The sequence below is a fragment of the Cetorhinus maximus genome, chromosome 6 (genome assembly GCF_964194155.1).
Source record: "Cetorhinus maximus chromosome 6, sCetMax3.hap1.1, whole genome shotgun sequence".
In the NCBI taxonomy this organism is placed as follows: Eukaryota; Metazoa; Chordata; class Chondrichthyes; order Lamniformes; family Cetorhinidae; genus Cetorhinus; species Cetorhinus maximus.
In genome coordinates, this window is record NC_135884.1 from 3,382,524 (window position 1) to 3,404,722 (window position 22,199).

At 46.9% G+C, this 22,199-nt stretch overlaps 1 protein-coding gene across 1 annotated transcript in view; it reads right to left on the bottom strand.

Moving 5' to 3' along the window:
* Window positions 1–1,471: 1,471 nt before the first annotated feature.
* tmem43 (transmembrane protein 43) overlaps window positions 1,472–22,199 on the bottom strand; it is a 24,347-nt gene continuing 3,619 nt past the window's right edge. Inside the window, exons 2-10 of the mRNA XM_078543003.1 lie at window positions 21,674–21,768; window positions 17,216–17,265; window positions 16,379–16,448; window positions 15,277–15,347; window positions 7,639–7,760; window positions 6,130–6,204; window positions 4,358–4,459; window positions 3,226–3,343; window positions 1,472–2,188 (exon numbers count right to left, since the gene is read on the bottom strand). Of these exons, the coding sequence (XP_078399129.1) occupies window positions 1,989–2,188; window positions 3,226–3,343; window positions 4,358–4,459; window positions 6,130–6,204; window positions 7,639–7,760; window positions 15,277–15,347; window positions 16,379–16,448; window positions 17,216–17,265; window positions 21,674–21,768 (903 nt within the window). The 3' untranslated portion in view covers window positions 1,472–1,988. The remainder of the gene's footprint in view (window positions 2,189–3,225; window positions 3,344–4,357; window positions 4,460–6,129; window positions 6,205–7,638; window positions 7,761–15,276; window positions 15,348–16,378; window positions 16,449–17,215; window positions 17,266–21,673; window positions 21,769–22,199) is intronic.

Consider the following 22,199-nt stretch of genomic DNA (forward strand, 5'->3'; position numbering starts at 1 on the left):
CTTGCTGTGATGTTTGTGATTCATGCACTAGGACACTCAGATCCCTGTGAGTCTCAGAGCTCTGCAATCTCTCACCATTTAGATAATATGCTTTTTTATTCATCCTGCCAAAATGGACGATTTCACACTTGCCCCATTTTGCTCCATTTGCCAGATCTTTGCTCACTCACTTAACCTGTGGCCTCACACCCCCGTCCTTCCCTCCCCAGAGCCCTGTACTTTTTCCTCCTTTTCAAACATACACTCAATTCCCTTGAAACCGAGGGAATTCCCTCCCCTAAACCTCTACCTAAATACGTGGAATATCCTCCCTTAACCATCTCTGCCTCACCATGGGAGAGGCTCCTTTAAACGTCCCAGTTTGACTCAAGCTTTCTGACCGATTGTCTCCTTTGGGTCGTGTAAACTTTTTGTCTGATTACCCTCCTGTGAAGCATCTTGGGACATTTTACCATATTAAAGGCACTATATAAATGAAATTGTTAATGAGCTCAATCAACACGAATAATACCATGGTTGAAGTCAACAACAACCTGCATTTATGCAGCGCCTTTAAACTCCTGCCGTGATCCTCTACATCACCCAATGTTACGTAGATTTCTTAAACGGAAGCAAAATACCGCAGATGCTGGAAATCTGAAATATAAAAAAAAATGCTGGAAAAACTCAGCAGGTCTGACACCAGTTGTGGAGAGAGTTAATGTTTTGAATCCAATGTGTAGAACTAAAAGAGAGGCAGAAATGTGATGGGTTTTATGCTTTGAAAAAAAGGGGGAGGGGGGTCAGGTGGAGCAAAATAGAAGGTGGGGGACAGGTTGGAGGGCAGGGGAAGATTAAAAGACAAAGATGTCAGTGGAACACGAGACAACGGGAGTGGTATTTATAGTATTAAGGATGAAAGCTTTGGTCCAGAGTAAGTGTTAATAGCAGAATATGGGTCAGCGCTGTCTTAAAGCAAAATAGCAGAATGTTAATAGCAGAAAAAGGGGTCAGTGCTGTGTGAAAGGGAAAACATGAGAACAAGATACAGACTGGCAGTTGAGGGGGGTGGAGCTTTTCAAAATGGTGGACAGAGTTCCTGGTCTGAAGTTGTTGAATTCAGTGTTGAGCCCGGAAGGCTGTAAAGTACCCAGTGGGAAGATGAGGTGCTGTTCCTCCAGTTTTCATTGATCTTCGGTGGAACACTGCAGCAGACCGAGGACAGAAATGTGGGCGCGGGGGCGAAATGGTGAATTGAAATGGCCAGCGACAGGAAGGCTGGGGTCACGCTCGTTGAGCGAGCGAGGGTGTTCCACAGAGCAGTCGCCCAGTCTACGTTCAGACTTCCCAATGTAGAGACTGCAGTGTGAGCAATGAACACTGGACTAAATGGAAAGATGTGCAAATAAATCGCTGCTTCACCTGGAAGGAAGTGTTTGGGGCCTTGGATGGTGAGGAGGGAGGAGGTAAAGGCACAGGTGATACACCTTCTGCGATTGCATGGGAATATTTTTTGTTTATTTAAAAATACACTTGTTCATCAGGGAAACACATTTCCCCGCCCCCATCAAAATAACACAACTGGATCCTGTATTGTCAAAACAAAATTGTGTCTCACAGGTGACCTCGCACTGATCATAGCCTCATCTCGATAAATCATCGAGCGTTCAGGTTGTCTCAAATTTTAATACTCAACACGTTTACTCAGAATTAGTGCCAGGGGGGCAGGTACACACACAAAACCCAAGATTCAGGCACCTGAGTCTGACCAGTTTAAACCAGGAGCTCAAAGGGAGGTGGCCGGGGCCATCCACAATAAACAGGACGGCGAAAGGGGAACATCGCAGGAAACTCACTTCAATGTCTCTCAGGCCTGTCGTAGGTAGGTGAAACGACGTGAACTAGAACGTTGGGTTTTTCAAACCGGCTGCCTGGATCCTGCGAGAGACGGGCTGATGGTCAGGAAGGAAGGTCACGCCCGCATGGACGGATTGTTCCTCCGGCAGAGCTCAGAGCATCTTCGGCCGGTCACGGGATCTTGCGATCAGGACGGGGACAGCAGCCAGGACGCCCAGGAGGAGGGCCACAAGGGGACGGTAGAAGATCCAGCCCACGGCCACGGTCAGCAGGGTCAGCGAGGTGGCTACGGACGCGGCAAAAACCGTCAGGCCCAGGCTGACCAAGTTGCGGACGATCGGGATCCAGTCCACTGCAGGAGGAAAAAAAGTGACAATGTTTAAAACTGAATCTAGCAAAACTCACCCCCCCGCCCAGTCCTGGAAGATCCCAGCACCGGTGTGGCAATGAGACACTTTCAGCCACACACACCCGCTCGAATCAGGAGCAAGATTAGGGGCCAAGGACTAAAACATTCACAATGATCAAAACGTATCAGTCTTGTCCTAGGACCATTTAACCTTTCAAATGCACCAGGTTAAAATTCAAAGGCCGTGCGAATATTAATACTGAGATCACATGACCAGCACCCAGCGTCTATTACCCATTTTTAAAATTTACCAATCAGAGATGTAATGATGTGGCTGATGCACCAGCCTAGATTCCAGATGAGATGCTGCACTGCCAAAAAGCTTAGCGTATATAACCTTTAAGCTGAAAACAGGCTCATCGAATCGATAAACCACTGGGGGCCTGAGTCAGATTGTCACAAATGTTTATAAATGTGCGTATTTAGTTGGCATTAGTGCCCAAGGCAGGTGCATATTCGTCAATGCCTGCATGCGCACACCTACCAGTGGGCAAACAGAGAGAGAATGCTGTCTCAGTTCCCAATGGGGATGAGCATTAGAACTACACTTTCAGAATCTCGTACCTGGACACTCTGCGGAGCTGAGGAATATTCCAGAACAACATCCAGAAACATTCTTGCCCTGTACCGAGAATAGAAACTAGGAACTCTCTTCAGGATGGAGACTGATCGATTTTTATTGGGCAAGAGCGTCAAGGGATATAAAACCAAGGTAAGTAAATCGAGTTAGGATGGAGATCAGCCATGAACGGTGGAGTAGGTTCAAGGGGCTGAAAGGCCTCCTCTTGGTTCCTGTGACTCAGTGACAAGAGGACAAATTTTAAAGCAGGGAGGTGAGAGGACATGAGGATAAATAAAATTCCAAGCCCTCACCGGTTTCAGTGGGGACTGGATCGAATTACCAATCTGTGTGAACTGGTGGATCGGCACAACAGGAGGAAGTTCTGCGACAAAAACAGAGAGAGCAAATCCCGGCTCACCCAGTGTGTGGAAAATCTTCGTCATGAGCTTCACGCCAACGAACATCAGCAGCCAACCAGCAAATCGTAGTGCCCAGGTCAGCGTAGAATTCGCAGCGTGCTCCTTTTCAAACACTTCCTGCAGGGTGTGGGAGAGAAATCGGTCAGCAATTTGGACAGCGGATTTAACAAACTGATAATAAGCCGTTTAAGGAGCCTCCAACTCCAATTCTTTATGTTGCATTTCCTCTCTCGTTTCCACCCCCCCCCACCCCCCACCCTTGCTCCCCGCCTGTACCCCCATGTCTCCCTGCAGTCCGGATTGCACTGCTGAGGTACAGGCCTCCCGAGCCCACCAAACACATCCCACTCCCGCTAGGGCACCGGACGGTAAGGTACCGATTCTTACTGGGTACAATTCAAAACCTGGGACCATAAATATAACGCGGTCCCCAATAAATCCAGCCAGGAATTCAGGAGAAACGTCTTTACCCAGAGAGTGGGGAGAGTTTGGAACTCGCTCCCGCAGGGAGTGGTTGAGGTGAATAGTGTGGATACATTTAAGGGGAAGCTGGGTAAACACATGAGGGAGATAGGAATAGAAGGATTCTGGTTAGATAGTCAGAAGCTTTTTCCCAGGGTGGAAGAGTCAATTACTAGGGGACATAGATTTAAGGTGAGAGGAGAAAACTATAGAGGAGATGTGCGGGGCAAGTTTTTTTACACAGAGGGTAGTGAGTGTCTGGAATTCGCTGCCAGAGGAGGTGGTGGAAGCAGGTACGATAGTGGTATTTAAGAGGCAGCTTGACAAATACATGAATAGGATGGGAATAGAGGGATACGGACTCCGGAAGTGCAAAATGTTTTAGTTGATGGGCAATATGATCGGAGCAGGCTTGGAGGGCCAAAGGGCCTGTTCCTGTGCTGTACTTTTCTTTGTTCTTTGATAGACATATGTTAGACGTAAAGGGGTGGGAGTCTTGAATGAGCATAAGCATCTGCATAGACTAGATGGGCCAAATGGCCTGTTCCTGTGAACTCGATGTGTGGACTGTGGGGTCTGTGGTATTTGCCTCACACTCCGTGCCAAAGCAGGTGAGAAACAGAAACAAGAACGGCTAAACCCATGTCTGTTAACCATTTCACTACTGACCGTTGCCGACAGCGACTCTTCGTGCAATATTTCCAAAACGTTCCCGGATTGTGTCTGGTACGGAATCAGCTGGTTCTCCTTCTGACGAGCCACAATGGTGACCTGCGGAGAGCAACCATATCACAACCAGTCAACAAACTCACCTGAACATAAAGCAGGAATTCTAACAGGCTCTCTCTCTGCATGTGTGTGTCCGGTTCAGACGGACAATCTCCAGGGGGTCATCCTTACCCCCATCCCACGGTGAGAAACATCCAAACCACAGGGAGCTGGAGTTTGTAGAAGTTATGTTCCGGTCTGGGCCACGACATCACTCCAGGTTCCAGAATCGAGCTCAGTGAGTCGAGGGGGCAATAGAATCAGCTCGGATCACCCAGTCAGCTAGCTGAAGGTGCAGCTATCAGGGTTGAGGTGAGGACAGGGAGGGAGATGCACAAGAGGTTATAAGCAGTGGAGCTGAGTGTTGAAAGAAAAATAAACTTGCATTTCTATAGCACCTTTCACAACCTCAGGACGTCCCAAAGCATTTTACAGACAATGGAGTAATTTCGAAATGTAGTCATTGTAATGTCGGAAATTTGGCAGCTAATTTGCACACAGCAAGATCCCACAAACAGTAATGTGATAATGAACAAAGGATTTGCTTTTAGTAACACAGATTGAGGGATAAATATTGGCCACAAGGCTGGCAAAAAGTCTCCTGCTCTTCTCTGAATTAACAGCCATAGGACCTTGTGTGTCCACTCAGGATGGCAGATGCGCCTCCGATTAATGTCTCGGTTGAAAGTTATCCCTCCTGCCTCGATACTGCACTGGGAGCGTCAGCCTGGATCATGTGCTCAAGTCTCTGGAGTGGGTCTTGAGCCCATTACATTCTGACTGCCCTCTGAGTGATGCCCGAGGTGGGGAGGGTTGTAGGGGCTGGAGGTGGTTACGGAGATAGGGAGGGGACGAAGCCGTTTGAGGAATTTGAACACAAGGATTCGAGTTTTATAATCGAGGTGTTGCCAGACCAGGAGCCGATGTAGGTCAGTGAGTACGGTGGGGTGGATGGACGGACGGTGGGGTGGGCGGGCGGACTGGGTGGTGTCCAGCAGGTGGGGAATGGGTCTTGGTGAGATTAGGACACGGGTAGCAGAGTTTGAGATGAGCTGAAGTTTACGGAGGGTGGAAAAGGCAGGCCGGCCAGGAGAATGTTGGAATGATGTCTGGCGGTAAATAAAGCGCGGATGAGCAGATGAGTTGAGTCAGGGGCAGAGATGGTCAGTGTTAAAGATGGGGATGGGGAGGAGATGGAGCCAGGTCAGCTCAGGGTCATGAGGGAATGAAGATTAGACTCGTGTCAGCAGCGACTGGGGTAGGAGAGTGTAAAAAACATCCTCAGGGACAAGGACATTACAAAGACGGAGCTGAGGATGCAATTGAACAGATCAGAGGCACTGAGGCTAATGGAGGGCCGAGGGCTAGAGAGTTGGGAATTCAACAAATGTCACTGTAAATGACTCGGCTGAGAGTTTTTTTTCCCCAGGGCAAGAGGGAGTGGGTGGTTGGGATTCAGAGTCAGCTGAGATTCTGGGTTCCAGTCCTCCAGTGGGACGTGAACCCTCAATGAGTGTGACCAACTGAGCCAAGCTAGCACTCACCCCTCCACTCGCATGGGCCAGACTGGGGCCCATGGAGCCCGTATCCCCAAGAGCCAACGTCGCAGAGAGAGGGAAGGGGGTGAGAGAGAGAGAGGAAAGGAATAAAGAGGAATGAGAGATGGAACCTACCACATCAGGCTGGCCCAGGTAGGACCATTCTCCGCTGAGCCCTGCATAATGGAAGGAAACACGGAGATCGCCAACCTGGGAAAACAAGGGTTAAAAGATTGTTAGCGGCAAGTGCCACTGAACTGAACAGCAAGAGGCCACTCAGCACTAGGAGTCTGTCCCTTCGGACAGAGCAAAACCAAGGTTCCCTCTAACTTTTCTCAAAGCACGTGGGCGATTCAGAGCGCAGTCCCTTTACATTTTTTCTGTGCGGCAATTTAAAGGGAGGGACTTGTGTGCGGTCATGCAGCTTAGAGGGGACATTGATCATAACCCCCCCATCATTTGTGGGGCAGCTCGGATGAGTTCAGGGATTTGAAGAGACAGAGAGGAGTGTGGCAAGGAGGCACATGTCAAAACCTCTCACCAATTCGCACCCTACCCCCCTCAACCCATCTCTCCTGAAACACATCCAATTCTGCCATCACCCCACTTACACTTCTCCACTTCAACAAGGACATCAGCGAGAGCGGATCCTTCCAACGGTTACTGGCCAGGGCTCCCACACAGAGAGGCCCCGAGAACTCTCAGGTTGCACTGCCAACTTGTTCTTGATCTGCCTATGGCCTGCGAGCTGTGCATGGGGGTGTTTACGTGGGAGGAGTTGGTGACAATCTGCCAGGGTGAAGGACGTCCATCAGTCAGGATTCAACCTATAGATGCAAGAGGAGGCCCCTTGGGCCTTTCAAGCCTGTTCCGCCGCTCTAAATAGAAAGATAAACTTGCTTTTCTGTAGCACCACAGGATGTCTAAGCGCTTTATACCCAATAAAGTAAAGTCACTCCAAAGTATAGGAAACAAAGCAGCCAAATCGCACACAGCAAGCTCCCACAAACAGTAATGTGACAATGAGCAGATAATCTATTTTTGAGATGTTTATTGAGGGATAAATATTGTCAAGGACACTGGGGAGAATTCCCCAGCTCCCTTCAAAATAGTGGCCATAGAATCCTATACGTCCATCCGAGGAAGAAGGCAGGATCTCGATTTAACATCTCATCCGAAAGATAGCACCTCTGACAGTGCAGCACTCCCTCAGAACTGCACTGCAGTGTTAGCCTCGGTTTTTGTATCAGGTCTCTGAAGTGGACTTGAACCCACGACCTTCTGACCCAAGAGGCGAGGGTGCTACCCACTGAGCCATAGCCGATGCTATTGTGTATCAGCTCTGACCACCTACCTTTAGCAGCACACGAGGCCATCGCAAATCAAACCCACCCACTTCACCTGATCGGTAGATTGATGGGTGCCCACGTTTTGGAGCCATTTTTAAAAGATGGATATTAACACATTGTGAAATCAAATAACCTGCATTCCGCAGAGCCCGCATGACCACAGGATGTGCCAAGGTGCTTTACAGCCAATTAAGTGCTGTTGTTGAAATGTAGCTACGGTTAAGAGGGGATGGGCATGTCAGAGAGAAGGGTATGAAAGAGAGCGCAGGTATGAGTATGGGTGGGGGTTGCTCACCTCTGGGTTCCTGGGGTTGCTGCTATGATAAAAGTAATCGTCTTGGACGATGATGTCAGTGTGAGGGCCCTCAAACTTGTTCAGCCTGATCCTCTTAAAGGTGCTGATTCTGTCAATTAGACCTTAAAAAAGAAACAAAGGGGAGACTCAAAGTAAAGCTCAGAACATGGAACCCAAACTACTCACATGGGGGCTTGAGAAACCCACGAGGTTACGGGTCCATTGACCCCAGACTGATTACTGGAGACCCATAAACCATCATTGACCATATTTTAAAAACGTTGAAATCCGTTCACACAATGTACTGAGCCCTGACACTGAGCACCCACCTAGCACCAGATAAGCAGATATGGAATGCAATGGCCATATCGCAGTTATACTGTTGGCTGCACCTCAGGTGACGATCCATGGGCCCACACACTGGCACAAGCAAGATGGGCCTCATTCTGCACCTGTCTGAGTCTCTGCTCACAGAACAAGGCTCCGGTCTTCAGGGTGGCCTGTTTATAAAGCACGGGGGAGAGTCCAGAGCCCATGTGCTGGCAACTAGCAGTGTCCCGAATAAAATTTAAATAACGTTTACAAGAACGTAAGAAATAGGAGCAGGAGGAGGCCATTCGGCCCCTCGAGCCTGCCCCGCCATTCAATAAGATCATGGCTGATCTGAATGTAACCTCAACCCCACGTTCCTGCCTGTCCCCCATAACTCTTGACTTTCTTGTTGATGTCTAACTCAGCCTTGAATATATTCAATGACTCAGCCTCCACTGCTCTCTGGGGAACAGTAACAACTCTCAGAGAAGAGATTCCTCCTCATATCCATCATACACGGAGATCCCTTAATCTGAAACTGTGACCCTGAGTTCCGGATTCCTCTCGAAGGGAAATGTTTGAAACGTTAGAAGGCGACACTGCATCAGCTTTAGCTTGTCTGACTCAGATTAGGACCCGCCTCGCGAGTTACATTGCCACCTCCACATCAGCGTAAAACAGTATTACAGAACACAAGGAATAGGAGCAGCAGGAGGAGGCCATTTGGCCCCTCGAGCCTGCTCCGCCATTCGGCACATCAAGTTTGTACTGGCTCCCTGAAAGATCTATCCAATTAATCCCACTCTTCCCATAAGATCCGCAATTTTTTTCTTCTCAAGTATTTCTCCAATTCCCTTTGGAAAGTTCCTATTGAATCTGCTTCCGCCACCCTTTCAGGCAGCGCCTTCCAGATCACAACAACTCATCTGTTTAAAAAACACTCCCCATCTCCCCCTCTGGTTCTCTTACCAATTATCTTAAATCTGTGTCCTCTGGTTAAGAAAGAACTGCATTTATAAAGTGCCTGTCACAACCATAGGACATCTCAAAGTGCATTACAGCCAATGAAGTACTTTTGAAATGTAGTCATTTCAAATGGGTATTTCAGATGGGTAAGTGGCAGCCAATTGTCACACACCAAGGTCCCACAGTGCTTTTTTAATTTATTATGGGATGCGGGCATCACTGGCTGTGCCAGCATTTATTGCCCACAACTAATTGTTCTCGAGAAGGTGGTGGTGAGCTGCCTTCTTGAACCGCTGCAGTCCATGTGGTGTAGAGACACCCACAGTGCTTTTAGGGAGGGAGTTCCAGGATTTTGACCCAGTGACAGTGAAGGAACGGCGATATATATTTCCAAGTCAGGATAGTGTATGGCTTGGAGGGGAACTTCCAGGTGGTGGTGTTCCCATGCATTTGCTGCCCTTGTCCTTCTAGGTTGTAGAGGTCATGGGTTTGGAAGGTGCTATCGAAGGAGCCTTGGTGAGTTGCTGCAGTGCATCTTGTAGATGGTACACACTGCTGCTACTGTGCGTCGGTGGTGGAGGGAGGGAATGTCGAAGGCGGTGGATGGGGTGCCAATCAAGGGGCTGCTTTGTCCATAAGACCATAAGACGTAGGAGCAGAAGTAGGCCATTCAGCCCACTGAGTCTGCTCCGCCATTCAATGAGATCATGGCTGATCTGATAATCCTCAACTCCACTTTCCTGCCTTATCCCCATAACCCTTGATTCCCTTAATGATTAAAAATCTGTCTATCTCAGCCTTGAATATACTTAATGACCCAGCCTTTACAGCCCTCTGCAGTAAAGAATTCCACAGATTGACTATCCTCTGAGAGAAGAAATTCCTCCTCATCTGTTTTAAATGGGTGACCCCTTACTCTGAGATTATGCTCCCTGGTCCTAGACTCTCCCACAAGGGGAAACAACCTCTCAGCATCTACCCTGTCAAGCCCACTAAGAATCTTATATGTTTCAATAAGGTCGCCTCTCATTCTTCTAAACTCCAATGAGTACAGGCCCAACCTACTCAACCTCTCCTCATAAGAAAATCTCTCCATACCAGGGATCAACCTAGTGAACCTTCTCTGGACTGCCTCCAATGCCAGGATATCTTTCCTTAGATAAGGGGACCAAAACTGTTCACAGTATTCTAGGTGTGGTCTAACTAGTGCCGTGTGTAGTTTTAGCCAAACTTCCCTATTTTTATACTCTATTCCCTTTGAAATAAAGGCCAACATTCCATTTGCCTTCCCTATTACCTGCTGAACTTGTATGTTTTCGTGATTCATGCACGAGGACCCCCAAATCCCTCTGTGCTGCAGCTTTCTGCAGACTTTCTCCATTTAAATAATATTCTGCTCCTCTACTCTTCCTGCCAAAGTGCATAACCTCACATTTTCCCACATTATATTCCATCTGCCAAGTTTTTGCCCACTCACTTAACCTGTCTATACCCCTCTGTAGACTCTTTGTGTCATCCTCACCACTTGCCTTCCCACCTATTTTTGTGTCATCTGCAAACTTGGCGATAGTACATTCACTTCCCTCATCCAAGTCATTAATATATATTGTAAATAATTGTGGCCCCAGCACTGATCCCTGTGGCACTCCACTAGTTACTGGTTGCCATCCTGAAAATGCCCCCCTTATCCCAACTCTCTGTCTTCTATTAGTTAGCCAATCCTCTATCCATGCTGATATACTACCCCCAATACCATGGGCTCTTATCTTATTAAGTAGCTTTATGTGTGGTATCTTATCGAACTCTTTTTGGAAATCCAAATATATTACATCTACTGGTTCCCCTTTATCTATCCTGCCTGTTACCTCCTCCAAGAATTCTAATTAATTTGTCAGGCATTATTGCCTGTTCATGAAGCCATGCTGACTCTGCTTGACTAGATTATGTATTTCTAAATGTCCTGCTCTTACATTTTTTATAATAGACTCTAACATTTTCCCAGTGACAGATATTAAGCTAACTGGCCTATAGTTACCTGTTTTTTGTCTCCCTCTCATTTTTAAATAAGGGTGTTACATTGGCAGTTTTCCAATCCTCTGGGGCTTTTCCAGAATCTAAGGATTCTTGGAAGATTACTACCAGTGCATCCACTATCTCTGTAGCTACTTCCTTTAATATCCTAGGATGCAACCCATCGGGTCCAGGGGACTTATCGGCCTTTAGCCCCATTAGTTTCCCTAGTACTTTTTCTCGAGTGATAGTTATTGTATTTATTTCCTCTCACCCTTTTGCCCCATGATTATTTAGTATTTTTGGAATGCTATTAGTGTCTTCTACCGTGAAGACTGAAGCAAAGTATTTATTCAACTCCTCTGCCATTTCCTGGTTCCCCATTATTATTTCCCCAGCCTCATTCTCTAAGGGCCCATGTTCACTTTGGCCTCTCTCTTCCTTTTTATATATTTAAAGCAGCTCTTACTGTCCATTTTTATATTACTTGCCAGTTTACCCTCAAAGTTTATTTTCTCCCTCTTTATTGTCCTGGATGATGTCGAGCTTCTTCGGTGTTGTTGGAGCTGCACTCATCCAGGCAAGTGGGGAGTATTCCATCACACTCCTGACTTGTGCCTTGTAGATGGTGGACAGGCTTTGGGGAGTCAGGAGGTGAGTTACTCACCGCAGGATTCCCAGTCTCTGATCTGCTCTTAGAGTCAGAGTTATACAGCACAGAAACAGACCCTTCGGCCCATCGTGTCTGTGCCGGCCATCAAGCCCCTATCTATTCTAATCCCATTTTCCAGCACTTGGCCTGTAGCCCTGTATGCTGTGGCATTTCAAGTGCTCATCTAAACACTTCTTAAATGTTGTGAGGGTTCCTGCCTCTACCACCCCCTCAGGCAGTGAGTTCCAGATTCCAACCACCCTCTGGGTGAAAAAAAGTTTCCTCAAATCCCCTCTAAACCTCCTGCACCTTACCTTAAATCTATGCCCCCTGGTTATTGACACCTCCGCGAAGGGGAAAAATTTCTTCCTATCTACCCTATCTATGCCTCTATCAGGTCCACCCTCAGCCTTCTCTGCTCTAAGGAAAACAACCCCAGCCTATCCAGTCTCTCTTCATAGCTGAAACTCTCCAGCCCAGGCAACATCCTGGTGAATCTCCTCTGCACCCTCTCCAGTGCAATCACATCCTTCATATAGTGTGGCAACCAGAACTGCACACAGTACTCCAGCTGTGGCCTAACTAACGTTTTATACAGCTCCAATATAACCTCCCTGCTCTTATATTATATGTTTTGGCTAATAAAGGCAAGTATCCCATATGCCTTCTTAACCACCTTATCTACCTGTGCTGCTGTCTTCAGGGATCTATGGACATGTACACCAAGGTCCCTCTGATCCTCTGTACTTCTTAGGGTCCTACCATTCATTGTGTATTCCCTTGCCGTGTTAGTCCTCCCAAAATGCATCACCTCACATTCCATTTGCCACTGCTCTGCCCATCTGACCAGCCCATCTATAACGTCCTGTAATCTAAAGCTTTCCTCCTGACTATTTATGACACTACCAATTTTCATGTCATCTACGAACTTCATAGCTGAAATGCTCCAAACCCCCTCCTGTCATCTGCGAACTTAATGTCCATTGAATATTTCCTGTCAGATATAAATCATGTCAGGAAACACAGCAGCAGGGTAAATCTGTTTTAGTGATGTTGGTTGAGAGATAGGCGTAGTATAAGTGTCAGCCACATATAGGGTTAATGTGGGACTGAGTACAGTACCGCCCACACAGAGAGCACAGGACCCACACCTAGAGTCAGTTGAGTGTTGGACAGAGCTGTGTGTACCAGCAAGCATGGAGACAGCTCCTAACTTGTAACCTTTACTGTATATTTGTAAATAGTTCTAAGAGTCAATAAAGACTTACAGCTAACCTACTAACGACTCCGAAGACTTCTCCAGACCTACCGAACTGTAACCAACACCCTACAACATGGTGGCAGCTTATGGAAAAACCCAAAACCTTGCTGAAAATGCAGAGAAAAAATTAAAATGCTGCAAGACTGAGAAAAGATTTAACAAAGCATTCTGACCTGAAAAGAAGCTTCAGAAGCAGAGGCACAGAGGAAGTACTGCCAGGAAAAGCTCCAAAGAAAGGCCTGGAAGCTGAAGGCAGAGATTTAAAATTCCTTACTGCAAAAGGAGACTCATTGCATCTCCTTTGGAAGTCCAGCTTCAAATCCCAGAGCCCAGTCAGCAGACCTAGCGAGGAGGAGCTAAACCTTTCAAAATTCCAGGCTACAGCAAGTCCTGAGAAATCTTTAAAGATTTTCAGATTCAGGAGTGCAGTCTGAAAAAAGCCATTGCTAAAACCCGATCCCCAAGTCGGGGCCTGAACTTGGCCTCGAGTTCGCTCTGAAATTTTTAAATAAATAATTAATTGAATACACTGAGAAAATTGCAACTTTTTAAACCTAACCAAAGAAAAAGCCAGAATTGCGACTTTAAACATAAACACTGAGCAACAGAACTCTGCAGGCAGTCATCCCTTGTAGTTACAATATTCATATGGCTGGTCCAGTTCAGTTTCTGGTCAATGGTAGCTCCCGCAGGATGTTGATAGTGGGGGATTCAGCGATGGTAATGCCATTGAATGTCAAGGGGCGATGGTTGGATTCTCTCTTGTTGGAGATGGTCAATGCCTGGCACTTGTGTGGCACAAATGTTACTTGCCACTTGTCAGCCCAAGCCTGACTATTGTCCAGGTTTTGCTGCTTACGGGCCCAGACTGCTTCAGTATCTTAGGAGTTGTGAATGGTGCTGAACATTGTGCAATCATCAGCGAACATTCCCAGTTCTGAGCTTATGATGGAAGGAAGGTCATTGATGAAGCAGCTGAAGATGGTTGGGCCGAGGACACTACCCTGAGGAACTCCTGAAGTGACGTTCTGGAACTCAGATTATTGACCTCCAACAACCACAACCATCTTCCTTTGGTATGACTCCAACCAGCGGAGAGTTTTCCCCCGATTCCCATTGACTCCAGTTTTGCTAGGGCTCCTTGATGCCACATTCGGTCAATTGCGGCCTTGATGTCAAGGGCAGTCACTCTCACCTCACCTCAGGAGTTCAGCTCTTTTGACTATGTTTGAGCTGTAAAGGCTGTAACGAGGTCAGGAGCTGAGTGGCCCTGGCGGAACCCAAACCGGGTGTCAGTGAGCAGGTTATACCTAAGCAAGTGCTGCTTGATAGCACTGTTGATGACTCCTTCCATTACTTTACTGATGATCGAGTAGACACTGATGGGGTGGTAATTGGCTGGGTTGGATATGTCCTGCTTTCTGTGGACAGGACATACCTGGGCAATATTCTGCTTTGCCAGGTAGATGCCAGTGTTGCTCCTGTCGCTCATTCAATGAGGGCCCCAGATTCACTGCCAAAGTATCGAGCTCACAGTCATTGCTGCTTAAACACCTCATTCCAAAGTGTCAGGTTTCCTTGTTGCCTTTTGTGCCATTTGCATCTCTTTCTCTAACTCACTCTGCATGGAGTCCAAGACTCAAACTGTGCTCCATACCCAAGACTTATACAGCCAGACTGCACAGACTAGGCTTACATTCCCTCAAGTCTAGAAAAGTAAGGGGTGATCTCTGGAGGTGTTCAAGTTGATTAAAGGATTCAATAGGGTCAATAGAGAGAAACTATTTCCTCTGGTGGGGAGCAAGGGGACAGAACCTTCAAATCAGAGCCAGGCCGTTCAGGGATGATGTCAGGAAGCACTTCTTCACACAAAGGGGGGGTGGAAATCTGGAACTCTCTCACCCCCTAAAAAGCTGTTGAAACTGGGGGTCAATTGAAAACCTCACAACTGAACTAAGTGGATGTGAGCTATAGATGAGCCGTGATGTGAGTGAGTGATGGAACAGGCTCGAAGGGCTGAATGGCCTCCTGTTCCTAGAATGGCAACAGGAATGAGTCGTTATGGCGATGGAGAAAGGATTGAATTATTGAGGCTTTTCCATTCAGAGAGAGTCGGACACGTGAAGTATTTCAAATTGAGAGAGGATTAAGAGGGTAAATAGCGAGCAACTGTTTCTACTGGTTACTGAGTTGGTTAACAGGGGGACACAGACTGAGAATCATCATGAATGGAATAAAAAGGGGGGTTTCCTATCCTCTCCCTACCTTTAAAAGTCTTCTCAAACTCCAATCTTTTAGCCAGTCTTACACTCACCCCTTCCAATTCATCTCTGATCCTTTGCCTATTCCTGTATTTTCCTTCCCTCTCGAACCAGCCTTAGGAGGCTTTCTATATCTAAAAGTCAAGAATTAAAAACTTATTATTTAACTTGCTTACCTTTGGAAAGGTGAAAATTGCCCACACTGACATCAGAGGCCACGGCCATGAATGATTCGACTGCCATTGAACTGAGGGGAAGGTAAGGAAAGCAGCAGATTAATACTCAGACCATTCAATCTATTATTGCCCGTTGACAGGACTGAAGTCACAAGATGGTTTCAACAAAAACTTGCATTTATATAGTATCTTTAACAAGAGGTTTCTCTGAACTTTATAGCATAAGAGCATACTGAATCAAAAGTGCAGCTCCAACAACACCCAAGAAGCTCAACACTGTCCAGGACAAAGCAGCCCCGCTTGATTGGCACCCCATCCACAAACATTCACTCCCTCCACCACCGATGCACAGTAGCAGCAGCGTGTACCATCTACAAGATGCACTGCAGAAACTCACCAAGGCTTCTTAGACAGCACCTTCCAAACCCACAACCACTACCACCTAGAAAGACAAGGGCAGCAGATAGATGGGAGCACCACCACCTGGAAGTTCTCCTCCAAGCCACTCACCATCCTGACTTGGAAATATATCGGCCGTTCCTTCACTGTCGCTGGGTCAAAATCCTGGAACTCCCTCCCTAACAGCACTGTGGGTGTACCCACATCACACGGACTGCAGCGGTTCAAGAAGGCAGCTCACCACCACCTTCTCAAGGGGCAATTAGGGTTGGGCAATAAATGCTGGCCCAGCCAGCGACGCCCACATCCTATGAATGAATAAATTAAAAACACATTTGAAGCTAGCCATATAAGGTGATATAGGGGCAAGTGACCAAAAGCTTGGTTAAAAAGGTAAGTTTTAAGGAGCATCTTAAAGGAGGAAAGAGTGGTAGAGAGGCAGAGAGGTTTAGGGAGGGGATTCCAGAGCTTGGGACCCAGGCAGCTGACGGCAAGGGCGCCAACGGTGGAGCGATTAAATCAGGGGATGCCTATTCATGTAGACAGAGGTCAAATCAAGCCATGCAAAGGTCATGGGCTGGAATGTTTGAAAGGCACAGTGCTGTGATAACCAGAGGGGACACATTCTGACAACTCTGCCATTTTGATTCTGAGCGACTGGTCCCATCAGTAAATGTACCTTTCACTTTGAAAATATTCTTACCTTGGGTTCTTGTGCCCAATTTCACGATCAAAGCTCCTGCTGCTGACAACTTCTGACTTCCACTCCGTATCTGAACAACAAAGGTTATGGGTCAAATCTCCTGACAGTGATCTGATGAAGCTAGTCGCCATTTGTGTCTCCCCAAATAACGGAAGCTGGAAGAACTGTGTAAGCTGACAGTGTCCCGTCTCTCACTCTATCCCGCCTCTCCCTGCGCTCACTGACCAACGCTGGTTCTCAAGTCCACCAACTCCTCCAATTAAAAAAACCTCAACACTTCAGGGAAGGCTCATGAGTCCCACATTGGCATTGCCTCAACTATAACATTCTCAACTTTCTTTTCAGATCCCTCCATAACCTACGACCTTGACCTCCCTATCTCTGTAACCTCCTCCAGCCCCACAGCCCTCCGAGATTTCGGAGCTCCTCCAATTCTGGCTTCTTTGGAATCTCCAATTTTAATCGCTCCACCATTGGCGGCCGTGCCTTCAGCTGCCTGGGCCCCTAAGCTCTGGGATTGCCTCCCTAAACCTCTCCACCTTTCAGTCGCTGCTTAAAACCCACTTCTTTGAAGAGGTTGCAGAGGTAAGAGGCAGTGAGGCCATGAGGGGATTAAACAACAATTAAACTCTGGATTTAACCCTGCTTGACCTGAATCAGCATTTATTTAGCAATAAGTAAAAACTAAATAAATTTTCTGGCATTAAAAGATTCCATTGTGCATCACATGGTAGGACACACCAAATGCATTACCTGACTCAACAGTGAGCAATGCTACAGGAGATAAGTTAGTATTGAATAAAACAGTGATTCAGTCTCTGATCGATTGGGACTTACTGTAGGAATATCTAGTCTCTGTCTTCTTCTCACCATTCTCTTCATAGTCCCTAGGGATAAAATTGCAGCAATTAATTCCTCACGCTCATCTCACAGTGAAAGCTCAAATCTATGAAGTTTAAGTAGCATTTCAGGCCTGTTTCTTCACCACCCGCTCCCCAACCAAAACCTTTCTCCCTTCCATCTCCTAAGATCCCAGCCAACATCTGGTAGAATGGCAGAACAGGCTCAAGGGGCTGAATGGACGACTTCTCTTCCTAAATTCACTGGGTTACATTGAGTTCCCAGTACAGAAACAGGCCGTTTGACCCGATTGGTTGATGCTGGGTGTTTATGCTCGACACAAGCTCCTACCCCCAAGTCATCTCCCCCAATCACCAATCCTTCTATTCCTTTCTCCTTCGTGTGTTTATCCAGCCTCCCCCTTAAATGTAAACAAAATACTGCGTATACCGGGAATTTGAATTAGAAATAGTTCTGAAGAAGAGTCTTATTCGACCCGGACCAAATGCTGGAAAGTGGGATGAGGCTGGGGGTGACTCGATTTTCAGCCAGTACAGACATGATGGGCCAAATGGCCCCTATCTGTGCCGTAAACTTTCTATGACTCGTAACGTTTAACTCTTGTTTCTCTCCGCATGGATGCTGCCAAGCCTGAGTTTTTCCGGCACTTTCTGTTTTTATCTCCTCTGACGTATCTGTGCATTTCACCCCAACCACTTCAAGGCAGTGAGAGCCACATTCTCATCACTCTCTGGGTAAAGAAGTTTCTCCTGAATTCCTGACTGGATTTGCTGCCCTTCCAAAATTCCCCCTCGAGAAGTCTTGCTGACAAATTAGTGCCTTGCTCGGCCGTTTCGGAGGGAAGTGAAGAGTTAACCACATTGCTATGGGTCATGGTAGGTCAGGCTAGGCAAGGGCAGCAGAGTTTCTTCCCTGAAGGACATTAGTGAGCCAATTGGATTTTTATTTGGGTGGTTCCGGTGGTTTCTCGATCACCATTATTGATTCTAACTTTTTATTCCAGATTTATATAATCCATCTCAGCCTCCTCCGGAGGTCTCCAGCATCACAGATGCCCGTCTTCAACCAATTTAATTCACTCCACATGATATCAAGAAACGGTCGAAGGCACTGGATACTGCAAAGGCTATGGGCCCTGACAATATTCCGGCAATAGTACTGAAGACTTGCGCTCCAGAACTTGTTGCGCCCCTAGCCAAGCTGTTCCAGTACAGCTACAACATTGGCATCTATCTGGCTATGTGGAAAATTGAAACAAAAACAAAAACTGCTGGAAAAACTCAGCAGGTCTGACAGCATCTGTGGAGAGAAAGACAGAGTTAATGTTTCGAGTTCGTATGACTCTTCTTCAGAGCTCTGAAGAGTCATACAGACTCGAAACGTTAACTCTGTCTTTCTCTCCACAGATGCTGTCAGACCTGCTGAGTTTTTCCAGCATTTTTTGTTTTTGCTTCATATTTCCAGCATCTGCAGTATTTTGCTTTTATCTTAATGTGGAAAATTGCCCAGGTATGTCCTGTACACAAAAAGCAGGACAAATCCAACCTGGCCAATCACTGCCCCATCAGTCTATTCTCGATCATCAGTAAAGTGACGGAAGGGGCTCATCAACAGTGCTATCAAGCAGCACTTGCTTAGCTATAACCAGCTCACTGATGCTCAGGTTTGGTTCCGCCTGGGTCACTCAGCTCAACCTTATTACAGCCTTGGTTCAAACATGGAAGCAGTCCATGTCCAAATGCAGCAAGACCTGGACAATATCCAGGTTTGGGCTGACAAGTGGCAAGTAACATTCGTACCACACAAGTGCCAGGCAATGACCATCTCCAACAAGAGAGAATCTAACCATCTCCCCATGACATTCAATAGCATTGCTATCACTGAATCCCCCACTATCAACATCCTGGGGGTTTACCATTGACCAGAAACTGAACTGGACTCGCCATATAAATACTATGGCTACAATAGGAGGTCAGAGGTTGGGAATTCTGCAGTGAGTAACTCACCTCCTGACTCCTCAAAGCCTGTCCACCAACTACAAGGCACAAGTTAGGAGTGTGATGGAATACTCCCCACTTGCCTGAATGAGTGCAGCTCCAACAACACTCAAGAAGCTGGACACCATCCAGGACAAAGCTGCCCACTTGATTGGCACCACATTCACAAACATTCACTCCCTCCACCACCGACGCACAGTGGCAGCAGTGTGTGTACCATCTACAAGATGTACTGCAGGAATTCACCAAGGCTTCTTAGGCAGCACCTTCCAAACCCACAACCACTACCATCTAGAAGGACAAGGACAGCAGACACATGGGAACATCACCACCTGCAAGTTCCCCTCCAAGTCACTCACCATCCTGACTTGGGAATATATCGCACTTCCTACACTGTCGCTGGGTCAAAATCCTGGAACTCCCTCCCTAACAGCACTGTGGGTGTACCTACACCACATGGTCTGCAGCGGTTCAAGAAGGCAGCTCACCACCACCTTCTCAAGGGCAACTAGGGATGGGCAATAAATGCTGGCCCAGCCAGCAAAGCCCACATCCCATGAATAAATAAAAGGAAAGAAAGATCTAGTAACACAGTCACTATCCTCCTGTACCCTACGTATGTTTAGATATCCAAAAGTGGACTTGTTTTCTCTATGTCTTTCCTGCCAAAGTCTTACAGAATTCTATCAGACCACCCCTGCCTGACAAATATATCCTCTCAGTCCTGGTATCATCTTTATAAATCATTTATGCACCCTCTCCAGTGCTTCTATATCATTTTTATAATATTGGAGACCAGAAATGTTCACAGTCAGTCCCAGTGATGTCCGATACAACTTCTCTGTTTTTCAATTCTGTCCCTCTAAGAATGAGATGCAGTTTTTGCTTTCCCTAAAACTGGCCTCATTAACCTGTGCCGCTAATTGAGTGATCAGTGAAATGACCTAAGCAGGATAATAAGTGTCTAAATGAAGTAGAGGAACAAAGACTTCTAAAGGTACACATTCACAAATTATTAAAAGTAGCAATGCAGATCAATAAGACCATAAAACCTGATGTTCCTAGTTCCAAGGCACTGACTGGCATCTGGATCTTCATCTCAAGTATTTGGAAGTGAAGTGGAGAGCGGACAAAATAAATCGGGGAAGTATGGGGTTGTGGGAAGCTACTGGGCAACAGTTAGGAACCAGAAATCAGGCCAGTCTTTCTGCCCCATTCCCCAGAGACACTCCTACCCTATTATAGCAAAGGTCACCAGGCTCAGCGCACTTGCCAGTGCTTCTATTCTCACCAGCACCTTCTGAGGGGACACCAAGAAAGAATTTGCATTTCTATGGTGCCTTTCGCATCCTCGGGCCATCCTAAAGCACTTTACATTTGATGAAGTACTTATCCTCACTGTTGTAACGTAGTAAACACACAGCCAAATTTGCACACAGCAAGCTCCCACAAACAGCAGTGAGATAAATTACCTGATAACCTATTTTAGTGAAGTTGGTTGAAGGATGAATATTGGTCAGGACACTGGGGGGAATCCCCTGCGCTTCTCCCCAGTGCCACTGGATCTGTTGTGTTGGTAAATGTGACAACCAATTTGTGCACAGCAAGATCTCGCAACAACACAATGTAAAAGATCCCATAGCACCATTGAAGGAGAGCGAGGGAGCTTGCCCAGGTGTCCAACATTTATCCCTTGACCAACTTCTCTAAAACAGATGATCCGCTCACTTAACTCACTGTGGATGGTGGGATCTTGCTGTGTTTTCCTCCATCACCGCAGAGTTTAGAATGCTAATGCAACATCTGTACTGATCCAGTGAGTGCAACATGTTGGCACCTAGAGGTCAATCTAATCTCTGAAGTCTAAGGAGTTTCCAGGTTTGATGTGCAAAGTGAACATTCTGGATCTCTGCTGGAACTGGGGACAAATGTTCAGAAAGCACCAACAAGCTTCTTAGCTTTCCCTTCTAGTTCACCAACCATTACACACGTCTTCCCCGGCAGCAATGGTGACTACACTTCAAAAAATACTTCATTAGTTGTAAAGTACTTTGGAACATTCTGAGGAGTGAAAGGCACTATAGAAATGCCAGTACTTCAGAGAACAAACATACGAATTAAGAGCAATAGGCCATTCCACAGACTAATGACCCCCGCCTCACCCACCCCATTTCTCCTCACCTCCATCTTAAATGGTAGGCCCCTTATTTTTAAACAGTGACCCTTAGCTCTAGTCTGTCCCACAACAGGAAACATTCCCTCACATCCACCCTATCAAGTCCCCTCAGAGTCTTCTACGTTGCAATAAGGTCAACTCTCATTCTTCTAATCTCTGCTGGATACAGGCCCAGCCTGTCCAGCCTTTCCTCATAAGAGAAGCCCCTCACCGCAGAAACCTCAATGCTGGAAATCCCCCCCTAGCTCCACTGCCACTGACCTCGAATCACCATATTCCACCCATTGGTACATTTCCACGCGACGCTGCAACTTCACCACGTGCAGAGAGATGCCATAGTTTGGGTCATAAAGTGGCTGCGAGAAAGGAAAATACAACAAAATAAAACACAGAGTCACCTAAGGCAATATCAGAACAGGCTGACAGGTAGAAAAATTAGATTTAAAATAAGTTTGAAAGGAGCATCTTAAAGGAGGAAAGCGAGGTAGAGAGATGGGGAGGTTTAGTGGGGGCAATTCTAGGTCTTAGGGACCAGGCAGCTGAAGGCACGGCCGCCAATGGCAGTGGAGCAATTAAAATCGGGGATGCTCAAGAGACCACAACTGGAGAGGGGCACAGATCTCAGGGTGTAGTGGGGCAGGGGGGAAGTTGACAGAGATAGGGAGTGGGGTGAAACCATGGAGGCATTTCAACACAGGGAGGGAGTTTTGAATGTGTTGTCGGACTGGGAGCCAGTGTAGGCCCTGCTGGGGCTAACATGGCCTCATGGACGTAGCTCACACCCACC